A 19,428-nucleotide genomic window follows, 5' to 3' on the forward strand; every position below is an offset into this window, starting at 1 on the left:
GGGTCACACTGAAGGCAGGAACTATGAACCCAATCCAGGTGACGGGAACGGGAACCCAGTTACCTGAGCAATCACTGGGGCCTCCCAAAGTACAAATTAGCAGGAAGCTGGCATCAGGAGTGCAAGTGAAGCTCAAAGTCGGGGAGTCTGATACAGCATAGGGATGTCCCACGAAGTATCTTAACCACTAGATCAAACACCCAGCTGCCCACTATTATCAGAAATATCATTACACATGCCTAGTGGATTTGCACATGCCTTGCTGGGTGGGACACAAAGATTACTCACTCCTCACCATGGTGTTGAAGATTTCCCTGCAAACCCCTCCAAAAAAAAAAAAAAACAAACCCCAAAATGTTCTGCATCTTAATTGTCGACAAATGTCTTGTTAGAGTTATAAGCCAGTCTAGATTATCCTTAAATCTGCCAAGATCAGCAAAATTAGACTTCAACACAACAAACGGCTAAATACTAAAATGAAAATAGACACGAGACAGCTGAATAGTACCCTATAGCCATTTTAAGGTGTATAGCAGCCAGTCCTGTATATAAACTAAAATTGAAATGTCAATGAGCTAATCATAGGATTGGTTAAGAACTTGCGTTTTTTTTTAACATACTGGTAACTCAAAACCATGCCAATTCCATAATGTTGTAAATTGCCGCTGATGTTATGTTGGGGGCTCTTAATTGATTGGGATGATATTCTGCCAGCTCTACCTTCAGACCAGAAATGGTCTCCCCAAGAAACTGTTCAATTCATCTGGACAATAAGTTGCTGGACTCTATGCTTGGTATATGATTGCAAAGAAAGAATCTTGATTAAATTTGAACTGTAATACTGCAACAAGGTGGAGGAATCCATCATAGGGGAAGGGCATGGGGAGGGGTGGGGGATTCCCAGAGCCTATGAAACTGTCACATAATGCAAAATAATTACACATGCCTAAATGCATCACTGTATCAGAAATGTCATCACACATGCCTAAATACAGTCTGCCTAGAGTCTTCCCTACCTTTTCCCCTACTTCATATATTTGAGCATTGTTCAATTGTTTTGGGAATAGTCTATAAAAGTTTGGAAATCTCCTAACCCAAGAATTTGTCTTTTATAACACTTAGGATTCCTCTATCAGCTCTTCAACAAGCAATGTTAAGTAACTATCCTTTCTAGAATGCTGAATTTCACTTATTTTTAAATTATGCCCCTTTGGGCGATTTATCGATCAAAAAATATTTATTTCCATCTATTTGAAACACAGTGAAACAGTTTAAGTGAGAGCTATCTTGCATCCACTGGCTCACGTTCTAAATGTGTGCAACAGCCAGGGCTGGATCAGACTAAAGCCAAGAGCCAGGACTCCATCTGGGTGTCCCACATGGGTATTAGGAGCTAAAGCATTTTGGTCATTGTCCACTGCCTCCCAGGATGGATCAGGAGGAAGCTGGATCAGAAGCAGGAGAGCCAGGACTTGAACCAGCACTCCTGTATGGCGCCTGGGTGCTTCAGCCTCCATGCCACAACACCTGCTTTTAGAATGCCAAATTTGAAACGTCATTTCTAGGGCAGGGAGACAATGCCCTAAAGGGCTAGGAGCTGAGGCTGAGCATGCTTCATTGCGCAGGGATGGCTAATCTTCACAGCTGCTGACAATATCGTTTCAGAATCTGTTTCTGACAGGTGAAATTATTCAAGGGGAAAAATTCCCACTTCCAAGAAATTTTTTATGAGTGTTTTGTTTACTGGTTTAGCACTTAATACCAGATGGCAATCACACTCACCTCAATAATAACAGCTTGCCACAGTGGAATTATCTAAACAGGAAGAAATTATGTAAATCCAACAGGTCACTAAAATAAATCATTTTCATTTTATTTGATGTGTTTTTAGGGGGAAAAAAGGGATGGTTTATCATAGCAGAGTGGGGAGAAGGCAGACAAGTAGCCTAAATAGATATGTAATGTGGTGGAGAAAGTTGTATTCACATGCAGGCTTTTCAAGAAAGGCATCAATTTGGGTGGAAGGTTCATGGTAAAGGCAGAACCATTCACTGTGTAATATGAGACCTTCAATTTGTCAGTTAAACTACTAGGGCCATATAAAGCTTAGGAGCATGTGGCTATTTGTATGTGAAAACTAGTGAGGAAATGGGCTTCTCTTTTAAATTTGAGGGATGTACAGAGAAACAGATCTCGTTTCCACTCACCATTCCCCAGCTGCCTGCTATAGTTGGCGCTGGACCAGGCGGAAGCTGGAAGCACAACTCCAGTCAGCTCTCCAACCTGGGCAGCAAGGACCCAACCACTTGAACTGTCACCTGCTGCTCCCCTCTCCCATCCCCCTCATTTCCTGACCAGAGTACACTTCAGCCAGAAGCCTGAACCCAGCTACTCCAATGTGGGACCCAGATGTCCCAACCAGCAGCTTAACCGCTAGGTCAAACACCTGTCTCCAAAGGCAGGGTTTTCTGCAGAAGTTGCAAGGGTGGAACTAAAGTAGGTCATAAAATGAGAAAACATTGGAGGCAAGTTTCCCCAGATCTCTCTAAGGGGGAAAAAAGGCTCCATCAGCGTTATACAAAAAGAAAACAGGTAATCTATCCATAAACCATGGGGAAAGGATAAGAATGAAACAGCAGCTCTTCTACAGACTTCACTAAGAAGAAGGAGTTGGTTGTTAGTATCCTGGCTTCCACAATGAATTCTTCGTCATCTGAAGATTAAATATCTAGTCAACAGAATTAACTTTGTTAGTGCTAAACTTTGAGTCTGGGCTTATGATTTTCTGACCCCAATGTCATGCTCTTAAACCACTACTCATACTCTCATACTTCCCACTTTAATACCAGATAGGCTGTGATTTTTCTCAAATATTGCAAATAGAGTTGGGAGGCAACAAAGCTGAAGCAAAACACTATTCAATAAAAGAACTGAGGACTTTGGAAGAAAAAATACCAAGTCACATCATATACTGCAGTATTTAAATTACAATAGACTTTATTCCTACCCTAATTACACAAAGCTCTATTTCAGTGGATGCTTGATAGCACTTTCAGGATGAGAAAGCAGACCACAAATAGGTCTGCAGTCCTTTACGCGCAATCCAACACACAAGAACTCTAAAACACAATTTTCATATGCTTCATATCAAGATTCAGTTCATAGCAAAACTTGGCTTGACCTGGTGTGACTTTACCTTTCTTTCTTCTATTGTTTCATTCAGAAATGTTCATCTGTGTGACTAAGGGTGTTGTACCAGACTGACTGATGCATTATGTAACAGAAACGTATCTTTCTAAAACCTGAAAAATTCTGAATTCTGCATCTCATCTGGCCCAAGGGTTTCAGGCCTCCTGTTAGCTTATACTCCAAAGCAGCTCAACAACGGTTTCCAAGAATGGTAAGAACAATTTTTAGGATTTCATAAGCCAGTAAATTTTTGAAAATATTTTGAGGACAACATAGGACACATTTTTTTTTTCTAAAACTAAGTAAGGGTGGTTAAAAAAAAAAAATAAAAAGCAAGCAAACAAAAAATCCCTACTGTATCAGGCATGCAAGGTGGCATAGCACGCTAATACCCCTGCCTTTGGCATCAGCATCCCATATGGGTGCTGATTCGAATCAACTGCTCCACTTTTAATCCAGTTCCCTGCTAATGGCCTGGGAAAGTACCAGAGGATAGCCCAAAGCCTTGAGCGTGGCACTCATGTGGGAGAACCAAAAGCAGCTCCTGGCTTTGGACCAGTCCAGCACTGGTCATCACCGCCATTTGGGGAGGGAACCAGTGGATGGAAGATCTCTGATCCTCTCTTTATCTCTGATTTTTAAGTAAAATAAATAAATCCTTTACACTTGATCTTAGCCAAAAGGTCAAGAAGCAATAATAAATAAGCCTTTATCAACATCCTTTTAAAAAAGAGCATTTTAACATTAAACACACAGAAAAACCTTAACTTCATGTAAAGGGCAAATCTTTAAATTGAGTAACTTAATGAAAAACATTATGTGACCCTTTTTGCTCTTTTTCCAGACTGGTGAAAATTATCTCAAGAATAGCACTGGTCTGATCTGAGGCCAGGCCCAGATACTCCAACCCCACTACATGAAACCACCTGCAGGAATTGCTAAGAACACAGATGCCCAGGCTCCCTTGTAGGAGATTATGGTGTGAATGGTTTGAGCATCCACATCTTCCGCCCCACTTCCTCCAGAAAACTCCTTGACTGTTCTGGACAGGCAGTCAAGTTTTGAAGGCACTATTCCAGTCTCCAGGGCTTAGTGCTACCCTGCTTTTCCTATCCAAAGTCTTTTCTAAGAGCTGCCTATGTGATAAAGGGAGCGACATGTTAAGTATTTCCACATGGAGAATCTCCCCAACACCCTGTTTGTCACACAGTTATTCTTCCAAGCAGTCTAGGCTGGACTAGCTGGTCAGCTCAGAAACTGAGGCTGTGAGCAGTGGAACCACAGAAATTAGAGAGCTGACAAGCAAGAAAAACTCGTCACAGCAAACCTGCTCTATAAAAAGGGGTGGCTCCCAGAGTTTTCTTTCTCTTCAGTCCCCAAATTCTACATAAGATGCTAACGTTGGGCCTGGCGTCGTGGCCTAGCACCTAAAGTCCTCGCCTTGAACGCACCGGGATCCCATATGAGCACCGGTTTTAATCCCGGCAGCTCTACTTCCCATCCAGCTCCCTGCTTGTGGCCTGGGAAAGCAGTCGAGGACGACCCAATGCTTTGGGATCCTGCACCCGTGTGGGAGACCCGGCTCCTAGCTCCGGACTGGCACAGGACCGGCCGTTGCGCTCACTTGGGGAGTGATTCATTGGACAGAAGATCTTCCTCTCTATCTCTCCTGCTCTCTGTATATCTGACTTTGTAATAAAAATAAATAAATCTTTTTTTTAAAAAGATGCTAACGTTTAGCACAAGTATCCTTGTTGTTAGCCAAAAATAAACACTTCTAGAAAAATTATTTATGTGAAAGGTTATACACACACACACACACACACACACACACAGAGTCATTCACTGTTTCACTCCCTAAATGGCCACAATGGCTGGGGTGGGGCCAGGGGCCCCAGCCAGGTTGTTCATGTAGATGGCAGGAAACCAAGTACCTGCGTCATCTGCACTTCTTTCCCAGGTACATTAACAGAGAGCTGGATTGGGAAGTGGAACACAGGACTAGAACTGACCATTCAAATGGGATGCCAGCTTTTCAGGTAGTCGGTTAACATACTGTGCCACAGTGCAGGCCCTGGAAAAATATGTAAAAATGCACATGCGTGTATATATGCATGAATATATTCATAGATTGATTCCTTCATAGCTCTTTTCAGTTTCTATACCAGATCTATGATTTTTGGCCTTCAAAACTGGAGTCCACAGCACACTTAATGTTATACTATGTTCTCCAATCATCTAGTGAGATGCAATAGTTTTAGTGATTCCTGGTTTTGACAAAAGACATCTTAGTCTTTCAAATTGTCTAAAAGCATTTAACTATAAACATGCCACCTTTAAAACACACATACAATTTTCATTGTAGTAAGTAAAGCCCTTCACCATTTTTTTTTAAATGAACTAGGCCCATCTAAAACAAAGCTAAATACCAAGTGACTGGGGAGACAAAAAGCACATGAGTCACTCCTGTTCTCACAGGGCTAATCATGCAGTGCTATTGGAGTGGAACCCTGTCTTTCTCAGTTGTGCTTACTACAACAACCGCAGTAAGGGCTGAATCTTTCATGATTTGCTCTGTAACGTGTATTTCTTACACTCCAAGATCAAACAAAGCTTTCTTTTGGACCCAGATTTCCTGAGTTTACATTTAGTAGACTGTAGTGGTTCTTAAAAATGTAGTGTCGGGACCTGCAGCATCAGCTGAGAACTTGCTAGAAAAAACAAATTCTCAGGCCCCACCCCAGACCTGAAAGTTTGGCAATGTGTGTTGTACTAAGCCTCCAGGGAAATCACATGTACACCTGTGCAGCTGGGAGAAAAACGTGCGTCTAAAGCAAGAGATTACATATACATATATTCTATCTTATAAGAAAAAAATACATACTTCCAATTAAAATACACAATCTCCTTATTCTAATTCTCTGTCAAATGTGTTTTATTTTTTATGGATCAAATAAAAAACAAGTCACAATCAGAAATTTAGTGTGAAAAGCATACTTAGGGATTATCAGTCTCAACCAAGTATTTTTCTTTCTCTCTCTCTCTCTCTCATACACACACACACACACACACACACACACAGAGTTTAAATTCTCTTCTATCTCAAATTCACAAAAAGTATAGTGGCAGTGTCAGATTCTGGCACACTCAGAATTTTATAATGAAACATCAAGCAGGTCTAAACACATCAGACTTTGAATGGAAGAAGAGCAGAATCACTTGCTATATTTTAGAATTGCATTCAACAGCAAGTTAAAAGCTTTTCACCTTATACTTCCAAGTTAACACAATCAAACGAGAATCCCCCGATTCTTCAAAAGCTTCCAGCCAGGCAGTTTCACTGCCATACTCCTTTCAGGGGAAACAAAGCAGAGTCCTTGTGGACACATTTTATGTATCTGCAAAGCTGCAGAACAAAACAGGTAATGCCTATTTAACCTCTTGAGCCCTCTGATGGGAAGTGTGGAACGCCCAGGAGCAGCACCAAAGCCTAGGTAAGAGACACCAATAACACCATTAACAAAGTCAACTCTCATTCGATCATTCGATTCTCTTCCTGTTTGCCCAACATCAGTACACTAAAACTTTACTTTGCTGAGAGCACTTCATGCTGAAAAGTGGCCAAAGCACACAGTCCACAAAGCACTCACTTAGCAAAAGCAGGTAATTCCCATTCAAATATTTCAAAGCACAACAAAGTGCAGAGAGCATTGTAATTATTTTTGTACAAGCAGCTAAACACATTGAACTGAACAAAACTACACAAATGAAAACCATGGATCACTTTTCACATCACAAATATAATTTCAAATAAAACAAAAAAAATTCAGTTTACTTAACACTGAAACAAAAACTACTTCACTAGGGCCCGACATGGTGGCCTAGCAGCTAAAATCCTTGCCTTGCATGTGCCAGGATCCCATATGGGCACTGGTTGTAACCTCGGTGGCCCCACTTTCCATCCAGCTCCCTGCTTGTGGTCTGGGAAAGCAGTCAAGGACATCCCAAAGCCTTGGGACCCTGTACCCACGTGGGAGATCCGGAAGAGGCTAGAGGCTCCTGGCTCCTGGCTCCAGATAGGCACAGCTTTAGCCGTTGCTTTCACCTGGGGAGTGAATCATCAAATGGAAGATCTTCCCCTTTGTCTCTCCTCTCTGTAGCTCTGCCTTTCCAATAAAAATAAAAATAAATCTTAAAAAAGAAAAACTACTTTGCTCTGGGCCCAGCACCGTGGCCTAGCGCCTAAAGTCCTCGCCTTGAACGCGCCAGGATCCCATATGGGCGCCGGTTCTAATCCCGGCAGCTCCACTTCCCATCCAGCTCCCTGCTTGTGGCCTGGGAAAGCAGTCAAGGACGGCCCAAAGACTGGGGACCCTGCAGCCTTGTGGGAGACCCGGAAGAACCTGGTTCCCGGCTTTGGATCGGCACAGCACTGGCCATTGTGCTCACTTGGGGAGTGAATCATCGGACGGAAGATCTTCCTCTCTGTCTCTCCTCCTCTCTGTATATCTGACTATGTAAAAATAAATAAATAAATCTTAAAAAACTACTTTGCTCAAATGGGTTAGCCAAGAAATTAAAAAATAGCTTAATATATTTGAAAACAAAAAAATGTCACCACGATCACCTCTATAGTTGCAAGAAAGGTATCTGACAAAGTCCAATATCCATTTTTATTGAGACTAATTTTAGACAAGAATAAACACTTTAAAAAAGGAAAAGAATCAAGCTTCTTCAGTGTAATGAACATATTCACAAAATCGTCTCTCTCCCAAACTTTTAATACATCCACATTAAAGACAGGGCAAAATATTATGAATATCAACTATCATGCTTACTTGTTCACTTTGTTTGAGTGCTGTGATCCAGTGTAATTAGTCAAGAACACAAGAGATGGGGCCAGCATGATGGATCAACTGGCTAATCCTCCACCTGCAAGTATAGGCACCCCCCCATAGAGACTAATTCGTTCTGGATGTTCTACATGCTTTCCAGCTCCCTGTTTGTGGCCTGGGAAAGCAGTCGAGGATGGTCCGAAGCCTTGGGACCGTGCACCCGTGAGGGAGGCCCCAAGGAGGCTCCTGGTTCCTGGCTTTGGATTGGCTCAGCTCTAGCCATTGCAGCCATTTGGGGAGCAAACCTGTAGGTGGAAGATCTTTTTCTCAGTCTCTCCTCTCTGTAAATCTGCCTAATAAAGAAGTCTTAAAAAAAAAAAACCCAAAAAACAAAACAAAATAAAAAAACACAAGAGCTGTAACTATTGAAAAGAGGAGGCAAGATTATTTTGAATTGCTAAATATATTTTTTTTTTCACAAGATCCTATGACTAAGAACCAACAAAAAACTATCAGAAGAGTTGGTATTGTGGCAATGGTAGTTAAGCCACCACCTGCAACATCAGCATCACATATGGGCATTAGTTCAAGTCCTGACTGCTCCATTCCAATCCAGCTCCATATTATTGTGATTGGGAAAGCAGCAGAAGATGGTTCAGATGTTTGGGTGCCTGCAAGCATGTATAAGACCCAGATGAAGCTCCTGGCTTTGACTTGTCCCAACATGGGCTTTGCAGCCATTTGGGGAGTGAACCCATGCATGGAAGATCTCTCTCATTTTCTCTCTCTCTGTAATTCTGCCATTCAAATAAACATCTTTTGAAAATATGTTAAATAACAGTAAGAGCTCAGGCAGGCATTTCACCTAGCACTTAAGATCCTAGGTTCAGACAATGTCATCCCACATCAAAGGATCCCCCGTAAGTTCAGGTGAAACTTCTAAGTCCTGCTTCCTACTAATGTGCACCCTGGCAGGCAGCAGGTGATGGTTGAGAGCAGCTGGGTCCCTGCCATCCATGTGGGAGACCTGGAGTGATTTCCTAGCTCCTGACTTCTGTTGCAGACATTTGGAGAATAAAGCAGTAGAAAAAAGAGATTTGTTTCTGTGTTACCTTTTTAAAAATTAAGATGTAAGGCAGATTTATAGAAAGAAGAAAAGAGGGAAAACTTCCATCCATTGGTCTACTCCTTCAATGGCTGCAACAGTGGGAGCTGAGCCTGTCTGAAGCAAAGAGCCAGGAGCTTCTCCAGGTCTCCCATCATGGCCCAAGGACTTGAGCCATCATCCGCTGATTTCCCAGGCCACAAGCAGAGAGCTTGGTGGGAAGTGGAGCAACCTGCATAAAAACCAGAGCTCCTATGGGATCCTGCTCTGTGTGTATCTTAAAACACAAAATACCCAGGCCCAGCGCGATAGCCTAGTGGCTAAAGTCCTCTCCTTGCATGTACAGGGATCCCATATAGTTGCTGGTTTGTGTCCTGGCTGCTCCACTTCCCTGCTTGTGGTGTGAGAAAGCAGTCGAGAACGGCCCAAAGCCTTGGGATCTTCCACCCATGTGGAAGACCCGGAAGAAGCTCCTGGCTTTTGGCTTTGGCTTGGTTCAGCTCAGCTCTGACCGTTCTTGCTACTTAGGGAGTGAACCACTGGAAAGAAGATCTTTCTCTCTGTCTCTCCTTCTCTCTATAAATCTGACTTTCCAACAAAAATAAACATGTCTTTAAAAACACACACACACACAATACCTGGAGTTAAATGAGAGTGGTCATAAAATAAACACCAAAATCAATAGCATGTGTACAAGCCAAGAACCAATCAGAAAAGTTATTACAGGGACCACAGTTGGTATGTAGCAGGTTAAGTGGCCATTTGTAATGCCAGCATTCCTACTGTAATGCTGGTTTAAGTCCCCACTGCTCCACTTCTGATCCAGCTTCCTGCTAATGTACCTGGGAAAGCAATCGACAATAGCTCAAGTATTTGGTTTTCTGCCACCCAAGTGGGAGACCCAGACAAGAGCTTTGGCCTGTTCTATCCCTTTTGTTGTTGCGGCCATTTAGAGAGTGAGCTACCTTTCTTAGTCTCTTCTGCTTTGTCACTCTTAGAAATAAATTAATTAAACTTAAAATAAAATCCCAGGGCCAGTGTGGTGGTGCAGCAAATTCTCCATCCTGTGGTGCCAGTGTCCCAAGATTATTCTATTTCCAATCCAGCTCCATGCTTGTGGCCCCTAAGAGCAGTGGAGGATGGCCCAAAGCCTTGTGACCCTGCATCCAGGTGGGAGACCTGGAAGAAGCTCCTGGTTCCTAACTTTGAAACAGCTCAACTCTGGATGTTGTAGCCATTTTGATATGAAGCAGCAAATGGAAGACTTTCTCTTTCTCTCCTTCTCTCTCTCTATAAAATCCATCTTTCAAATAAAAATAAACAAACCTTTAAAAAAATTCCTGCAGCAACACTGAATATTTAAGACGCCCACCTCCTACCCTGGAATACCTAATGTGAACCACGGGAGGCAACAGTGATGACTCCAGCACTGGGGCTGCCTGCCACCCAGGTGAGAGAGTGGCCTGAATTCCCACTGAGCCCTGCTTCACACCGGGCCCAGTCCTGGCCGCTGTGGATATCTGGGAAGTGATCCAGAGGATGGGAGTCCCTCCTTCTATCTGGCTCTCTAGCTCTCAAACACACACACACACACACACACACACACACAACCCTGTCATTGAGAATTATTTAAAATGACAGTAATAAATGGATGGAAACACTGTAAAATGTTCAGTCTCTCTAAATTAATGTAAAGATTCAGTTAAATACCAATGAAATACTCAAAGAGAACTTTTTGAAAACTTGACAAGTTGATTCTGGCGTCTAAGTGAGTTAAAAAGTACATAAGAATCAGATTTTTTAAAGAGAAATATGAAATGAATTAAAATAATGTAAAAGCACAGGAATAAAAATACCAATGAAATACAGTCTGGAAATAATCTGACTTATGTTAAAAGTTGCATTTCAAACATACAGATGATTTTAAAAGAATGTTGGGGTTAGTCCGCCTTTCAAAACAGAAGATCCAAGGACAAACAAAAACAGATCGTCTCCTTTCACACAGAATTTTAGACTAAAGTTTAAAATAATTGCTTTGGGGGTCATTGCAGTGTAGCACACTAAGCTTCTGCCTGCAGTGCAGGTAGGTATCCCATGTGGGTACTGGTTTGAGTCTGAGCTGCTCAGATTATGATTCAGCTCTCTGTTTATGGCCTGGCGAAATAGTGCAGGATTGCTCAAGCCCTTGCACCCCTGCAGATGTGTGGGAGACCCGGAAGAAGGTTCCTGGCTTCTGACCTTTTTACCTCTGGCTGTTTTGACCATTTGGGCAAACCAGCGGATGGAAGATCTTCGTCTTTCCTTGTCTTTCTGTAGCTCTGCCTTTCCAATAAAAATAAAAATTAGGAAGGAAAGAAAGAGAAAGAAAAAGAAAGAGGGAGGGCCCAGCACCGTGGCCTAGCAATTAAATTCCCCGCCTTGAACGCGTCAGGATCCCATATAGGTGCCGGTTCTAATCCCGGCAGCTCCACTTCCCATCCAACTCCCTGTTTGTGGCCTGGGAAAGCAGTCAAGGACGGCCCAAAGACTGGGGACCCTGCACCCACATGGAAGAGCTGGAGAAAGTTCCTGGCTCCTGGCTTTGGACCGGCACAGCACAGGACATTGCGGTCACTTGGGGAGTGAATCATCGGACAGAAGTTCTTCCTCTCTGTTTCTCCTCCTCTCTGTATATCTGACTTAACAATGAAAACAAATCAATCTTTGAAAAAAAAAAAAAGGAAAGAGAGAAAGAAGGAAAGGGAGGGAAGGAGGGAGAGACGGAGAGAGGGAGTGAGGAGGGTTGGTTCATAGCATTCAACAACTGTAGAGACCTGGATTGAGCTCCTAGCTTCTGGCATCACCCTGGCTCAGTCCCAGCTCCTGCTGTCATAGGCATCTGGGGACTGAACCAACAGATGGAAGAGCCCTGTCTGCCTGCCCTGTTTCTCGTTCTGCTTTTCAAATAAACCAAATATATACTTTCAATTAAAAGTGTTTTCACAGATGTCACAGGTAGGTTTACACACTGGCATTTTCCCCTCTTGAAGTAGACCAGCCCACTTTGTGACATGCACTATATTAAGTTACCTACCTTCATTTTTTTTTTTTTTTGGCGTCTTCCCAAAGCACCATATAGAAAACTTTGAAATGAAAAATGTGTAATTGCATAATAGCATGTACACCCATTAAAAATAAACCTACAATGAGGACTGCGGTCTGGAAACACTTTTGTTTGAAATTATTCTGTTACTCTCAAAGTATTTTTAAACTATACAAATAAAGGCAAAAAGCTGTCTCTGGCTTCCTGGGGCTATTCATGGAAACTGCTGGTGTGGCTATGTGCCTTTGGAATCAAAAGGATGACAGGTCCTCAGATCCTTCATCCTCGTCAATCTTCTCATAATCTGATTCCATTCACTCACGGACTGATTTCTTTTTTCTTTTTTTTTTTTTAAGATTTATTTTTATTTTTATTACAAAGTCAGATATACTGAGAGGAGGAGAGATAGAGAGGAAGTGGAGCTGCCGGGATTAGAACCAGCAGCCATATGGGATCAAGGCGAGGACCTTAGCCACTAGGCCACGCTGCCGAGCCCACGGACTGATTTCTAAAAAGGTAATACCAGCACATCATTTAAATGACTTAACTATATACTGACTCAGATAGGTGGAAGAATGTGGTGAAATCTCACTCATATTCATAACCTCCAGCTAAACACTTTAGTTGGTTTCTTATATTTCAAAATAACTCTTTGCAGATATGCATTATTAACCTGCACTTTGTCTCTCAGAAAGTGTCATACTGTATCACTACACTGTATTGTGTTCCTTTTTTTTTTTTTTTAACTGACAATCCATCCTAGAGTTCTCTACATCAGAACACAGTTCTTTCTCATTCTCCTTTGCAACCATACACGGTTTGGGTTGCCACTTAATGCAACCAATCCCTTACTGATGGATACTGAAGTCATCCCTGTTCACACTACTGCAAACAGTAACACATTATAAAGACACAATCACCTACCTATTCTGAAAGTGCCTCTGATGAAGCCTCTGAAGTGGTTCAGGAGACTACATCATCATAAAGTCACTTATTTACTAGGTAGAAAACTCAGTTCCCTTTCTAACTATACAGAACAATACAGTAAGAGCAAAAGAATCCTTTGGACAAATTAACTGTACGCTTCAGGGATTTATCTCACAAAAATAAAGAGAATAAAAACAAAATGACTAAACAGAATACCCATGATGAATCCATTTGCATTTTTAAAAGCAATTTTTGTATATACATGAATATGTACCAAAAAATAGAAAATAGGCTCATCAAAAATCTTAACCATTGGAATCTGATGTGATGCAAATTATACTGCTGCCTGTAACATCAGCATCCCCCAGGTGGTCTACTTTTAACCCAGTTCCCTGCTAATGTGCCTGGAAAATAGCAGAAGATGGCCCAAGGGCTTAGATCTCTTCAGCTATGTGAGAGATGTGCATGGATATATTCCTCCAGTCAGTCTTATTTCTGATTAGTGCTTCCAAAGTGTTCAAATATCACCTTATTAAGAAATCTTTCCCCAGCACTCCATCCACATATTAACCACTCCTTTCCCCCTGATTTATAGAGCACTGTGTTCACATCTCTGTTATTTCACTTGCCACAGGATAAATCAGTTGTTCATTCACTCATCCGTTTGCATGAAAGCTCCTTGAGAATAAGTTTGATGATATTTTCAGCCTCATGAACAGTGTGGGACCCAAGAGAATCCTATGTGGTGAAGAAGCCAATGGTTTCCCCAACACACTAGTTGACAGGAATCAATATCCAAATTTCTAAGCTGTTAATGATCACTGCCAAAAACCTAAGAATGCTATGCTATCTCCCTAAAGTTTACTTATTTTTCTCTTAAGTTGTATGTGAAAGAGAGTTTGAGATTCCATCTGTTGGTTCACTGCCAAAATGCTTGTAATAGCCTAGCTAAGCCAGGTTGAAATCAGGAGCCAAGAATTCCATCCAGGTCTTCCACAAGAATGGCAGGGAGGCCAACTACTTAGGTTACTTTCCATTGCTTATGCAAGTGTATAAGCATGGAAAGGGATTGGAAGCAGAGCAGCTGGAATTCAAACTGGTGCTATATGGTATACTGGTACTGTAGATGGCAGCTTGACCTGAAGCGCCACATTGACAGCCTCTCCCAGGTGATTTTTTAAATTGTTTATCTTCTTTTAAAAATTTTTTTACTAGGAGTCCTTATATCTATACCTTGACTCTACCGGTCTCTGCTTGGACTGCTGTCTTAAGATTTTATCCACTTGGAAAGTTTTCCTAATTATTCTTTAAAATCCATTTAACTAATGGCTATTCCGGGAAACCTTTATAATCTTCCAACCTTTTCAAATGAGCTGAAAATTCATCAAATCATACATTTGTACACCCATTTCACTGGCTTTTAATTAGGTGACAGGAATGGAAACATGAAGCTGTGGATCAACTCCTATGCAGCTCATTGTCTGGTAAGGAAGGCAGCCATATACACAAACAACCACGATGTAATAATATCCAATGCAAATTCAAGATGTATTGAATAGCTGACATATTTTGATAGATGCTTTGTTAAACATTACCTATGATCATGTTAATAGGTGTTTTGAATTGAACACAAACCATGAAACTCTAAAACTGTTATACGCTCAGATTTTTCCGGGAAAAAAGTCTTTAAGGACTTCTTATTGCATATGCTATAGTCTGAGACAGAAAATGTGGTCACAAGCAACTAGAACAAGGCTCAGCACCTCAGCCAAAGAAAACACACAAGTTGAACTTGAGGCAGATCAAAATCGATTTCAGCTTGGCTTAAAATTCTGTCAAAATAGGGATAATTCCATTTTAGAAAATAACAGAGCAACCTACTCAGATACTCTGAGGAAACAGAAATGTCACATGAATAAAGCCAAACAGGCAGCTGTCCAATGCTTAGATCCTATCCTGCATACTGCCTTGTTAATCTTCTATAAGGTTCTGGAAGCACTGGAGCTATGAGAAAATACAGCCACTGAGATGATTCCCCATTCAAGCTGATAAACAACCCCATCACCAAAGGCACTGTATGTGTGCCTCTTCCTTGCAACTCACAGGATCTAACATCATACCACCATTTTTGAAATTAAGAAATAAGCTGAAAAGTCCAAGAGCTTGACTGAAATTATTCAGTTGACAGGCGGTAGAGCCAGAATTCAAAGGCCAGATGAGCATGACTCGTCTATACCGTTTTGCCAGTTACATGGATGAGTGGCCTCAAAATTAACAAATGACAGGTGGAGGTTGACAAGGTCAGTGTAGAGAAACTCAAACTGAAGAGTTAATGCACAAGGGAACACAATGTTCTGAAAGTATGCTTGGGAATGTGATACAGGAGAGGGCACGCCAGGTTTACCTTGTCAATTTAATTTATAATTCCAACCTGGACCTCTCTCCTGAGCAGACTTGGCAGTCTGTCTTTCTTTTTTTTTCTGGCTATTAAAGTATTCTCTCTTTTTTTTTTTTCTTAACAGTGGAGGCATCAACATTAACATTCATCATACATAGAACAGCTAAGTGCAAACTTAACATCAAAGTTTCTATGCAGTTACATCTTGTTTAGCATTAACAGTCACAAATCGGTAAAGTTTTTTGGGGGAAGAAAATTAAGCCACAATTTAAACTTTGCAGCATATAGTAATTAAGCATTGTTTTATAGAACTTTGCATTTTAACAATTGAAAAATAGAAAAGTTTTAGGCAGGTGAGCAGGGAAATCCCCAAAAACCCAGTGAGTGAGTAAGAATTTAAGTCTACATCCTATCTAGAAAGTCCAGGAGAAGCAAATAGGGAGCCTGACCAGTAAGTACAGGCTGAGCGATTATAGGGTAATTGCCCTTTTCCCTGGCTGTTCCCGACTTTCTATATCTATGTCTCTCTCTGTCTATCTGAAAAGCCAGATGGGAAGCCTGATCAGTAAGGTACAAGCTGCGTGATTATCAACTAGCTGACCTTTATTAGTATCTGTCTATTTGAACTAATTTTGGGGCTCACAAGCAACTCTGATGGTCAGTGTAAGAGAGGCCTGGGAGCCAAGGCTAGAACTAGATAAGGACCAGAGAAAGCTCCTCTCCTGAGTCCAAAAGGAGATTTACAACCCTTTTATCTCTGAGTACCACCCGGGGCTCCTGGCTGTAGTTCTGATGTCACCAGACCCTATGAGAGGGTTTGGGGCTGCTACCATCCCAAGTGGGGAATTCAATAGGAAATGAGTGACTTCAGAGTTCTCAGCCTCCAAGTGCATTCATATTCCCTGTGACCTCCTAGGCAGTCAGGATACGGTTCTCGGTGTCCATACTTGGCAGTCTTTCTTTCTCACATATAAACCTAACCTGTGGCTTGTTCACAACAGTCTGAAGTAGAATATGACTATAGTAAAAGATTAAAAATATTTGTTGAATGAATGCCTGAACATGTTATCAAAGAAGCTAAAGATACATTTTACAGAATATAAGTGTTGGGAGTAACCATGAAGTGGATTCCAGATTCTCTCATCTGCAGAACTCATACTGGTAAATTTGCCTACTCACTAAAACACATAACCCCAACATTAACACTTGCGGAGATTTAGGCATCACTCACGAACATGTACACAGAGGTTTATAAAAAAATCTTTCATTCTTTGCACATGTTCCAAAGTCAGGTGGACTGGGACAATGCTCAACCTTCTTCTCCAATTGTCATAGGAAACACCCGAGACCAGGGACAGCAGGCGATGGTGCAATGCAGTGTAAAAAGCTGTGGCTCTGGGGCCAGCCAGACTTGATGCTTAGCCCTAGCAGTGCCTAGAGGAGCAGCCTTAGGCCCATGACTTAACACTTCTGAACTTCATCTTCTCTGATAAAATAGAAAATACATGAGCTTAGGGAAGGAGGAAGGAGAGGTAGGGAAGAAATCCCTGAATCATGGAAAAAGAACAATAACAATAAAAATGCAAAAAAGAAAACAACAAAAATTTAACATAAAAAACAAGAGAGTGAAAATGAGGTTGGGGTACGATTTCAATATAGAATAGGTTATATAAATAATTATGTCTAAAATATGAAATACTATTTAATCAGTGCAAAAACCAGATAATTTTGCTGATATGAAAAGACACAATTGTTAAAGTGAATAGATAATGAACATGTTTTTGTATCATAAATATCATTTGGGTTGTCCTCATGTTATTTATTAGACTATACATTCCTTATTTGCTTGAAAAAAAAAAAAAGAAAGAAAATGCATGCGCTACCAGGACAAACTGTTTTTGAGATTCAAGATTATAATCAACATATGCAGGTACACACACGTACACATGTACTGCTTTCCCTAGCAGCAACAGTTTAGTATTGATAATTAGGCATTCTAGGTAACTTTACCAGCCATACTACTGTGAATAATGAAAAACACCTATAATTATTCATAATGAAATAATTGAGAAAGGAAAATATAATAATCATTTGAATGAGGTCGAGACAGACTTCAAAAAGATTCTGAAGAAACTGCTTCATCCAGAATGTAAGGTCATGGAAAAGACTTTCGGGGGAGAGTGAGGCACCTATGGAGAGCCTCCCAGAAGTATGGAAGAAAACAGATTCAGGAAGCGGCAGTGGGTAGGGCACCAGCAGGTGCAGACGAGGCCCCAGACCACAGGGCCATGGTGTTTCTCTGTGTGTTGCTCACATGCTGAATTGCAGAACATTTCTCTGCATTTAATTCTTGGTTTATAGGTCAAGATCTTTAGAGAAGGAAATCCCAGCTATAATCCTCTAAATCTGTAAATGGGTAATTACTAAGCATAAATACACCTGAAGAGACTGTACTAAAATTGGTTTTCAATCACAGCCTTAAACCTATTCCCAGTCGGAACAATTCCAGACTTGCAATCTAGGACTTTTCCTTGATGACTGTTCAAAGTCTGTCATAAATCCTTTTGATTGTTCTAGATACCTGGACATTTGTTGGGACAGATCTCCATTCCTGTTTGGTGTGATTTATTAGTAAGGCTCAAACATATGGCTCATCAGACAGTGTTGCCACCTCAGAGTAAACATTCCTTCGGATACACTCTAACAGACTTAGATACAATACAGATACAATACAATCACAGTCGAATACAGGGAGACACAGTGATATATATGTTACAAAGAGGATAAAGAAAGCAGTAAGACTTTTTCATAACAGTTTGCAAAATCCTGGCCCAAACACAAGCAGCACCTTAAATTCACAGCTTACATCTCTCCATTGGTAACTAGGAATAATAATTCAGGTTAACATCAAGTCAAAAAACTAAGCACTTATAAGCTTTACAAGGTTTTGCATGCATACATATTCTTCCCCCACCCCCACTGCCTGAGAAGGCTTTCAGTCTTCCTTCAACACTTCCATTTCCTCCAATCTCCAAAACCCTCATGGTCTAATGCCTAACGTTTTCAAACCTCTCAAATCTCAAAAGTTAAGAGTAGTAAGTTAGTTGTCCTCATAAAATCCTTGGCACAAACTTTATTTAGGCACAACCTGGTTGGGGCCTACTATCTAGAAACATATGGCATGAACCAATGCTACAGGAAAGCAAACCAACACATTCACACTAGGCAGGTGCATACAAATTCCTATGAAAAGAGAAAAGGAAAAGACTGCCATTACTCACTCACAGGCTGTGCGCTGTACAGCCCTAGCACCTCTTATGCCTTAGAAGAGACTAGCCAGGCCGGCCCTTACCTAGACTTCACAGCCTCAGCTTCCTAAGCCAAGCTGTTTAAAGTTCAATCCAATCCCATCTACTTAACAACAACAATCAAACATTTAAAATCCCTCATTGCCAGTAAAGTCTTTTCACCTGTTTTTTTTTTTCCAGCAATTACCACCCAAAGAACCATCCAGGGACACAGGTTCGAGATAGCGAGCAAGCCGACCACAAGCGACCCTATACAACACTAGTGAAGAGTTCCCAACCTTGTACAGCTTCCAGATCAGGGTATCCGGCCGGACTCTCTCCAGTTCTCCTGCGCCCCTCGCGTTCACCTTTGGGCTACGGGGAAGAGTGAGGTGGAAAATGTTAGTCTCTGAGAAGTGAGGGATGAGGTGCGGGATTCAGACGCGGCAGGTCGGGCAGAAGAAAGGTGCCCAAGGTCCCCCCAGTCGGCTCAGCTCTGCGGATACACGGGGAGCTGGTGAGAGACTAAGACACGCAGATCACGCGCGAGCAGGGGAGGGGCCGCACGCACCACTCCTCCCGGAGCCTCGGGGCGGGAATGGGGA

At 41.7% G+C, this 19,428-nt stretch overlaps 1 protein-coding gene across 2 annotated transcripts in view; it reads right to left on the reverse strand.

Annotated features, from left to right (window-relative positions):
• The window catches only part of PAIP2B (poly(A) binding protein interacting protein 2B), a 37,615-nt gene that overhangs the window by 17,221 nt on the left and 966 nt on the right, over positions 1 to 19,428 (reverse strand). For both annotated transcript variants that reach the window (XM_058667944.1, XM_004582808.2), the window contains exon 2: positions 19,123 to 19,198. In XM_058667944.1, coding sequence (XP_058523927.1) covers positions 19,123 to 19,198 — 76 coding nt within the window. The remainder of the gene's footprint in view (positions 1 to 19,122; positions 19,199 to 19,428) is intronic.

The sequence above is a fragment of the Ochotona princeps genome, chromosome 8 (genome assembly GCF_030435755.1).
Source record: "Ochotona princeps isolate mOchPri1 chromosome 8, mOchPri1.hap1, whole genome shotgun sequence".
Lineage (NCBI taxonomy): Eukaryota > Metazoa > Chordata > Mammalia > Lagomorpha > Ochotonidae > Ochotona > Ochotona princeps.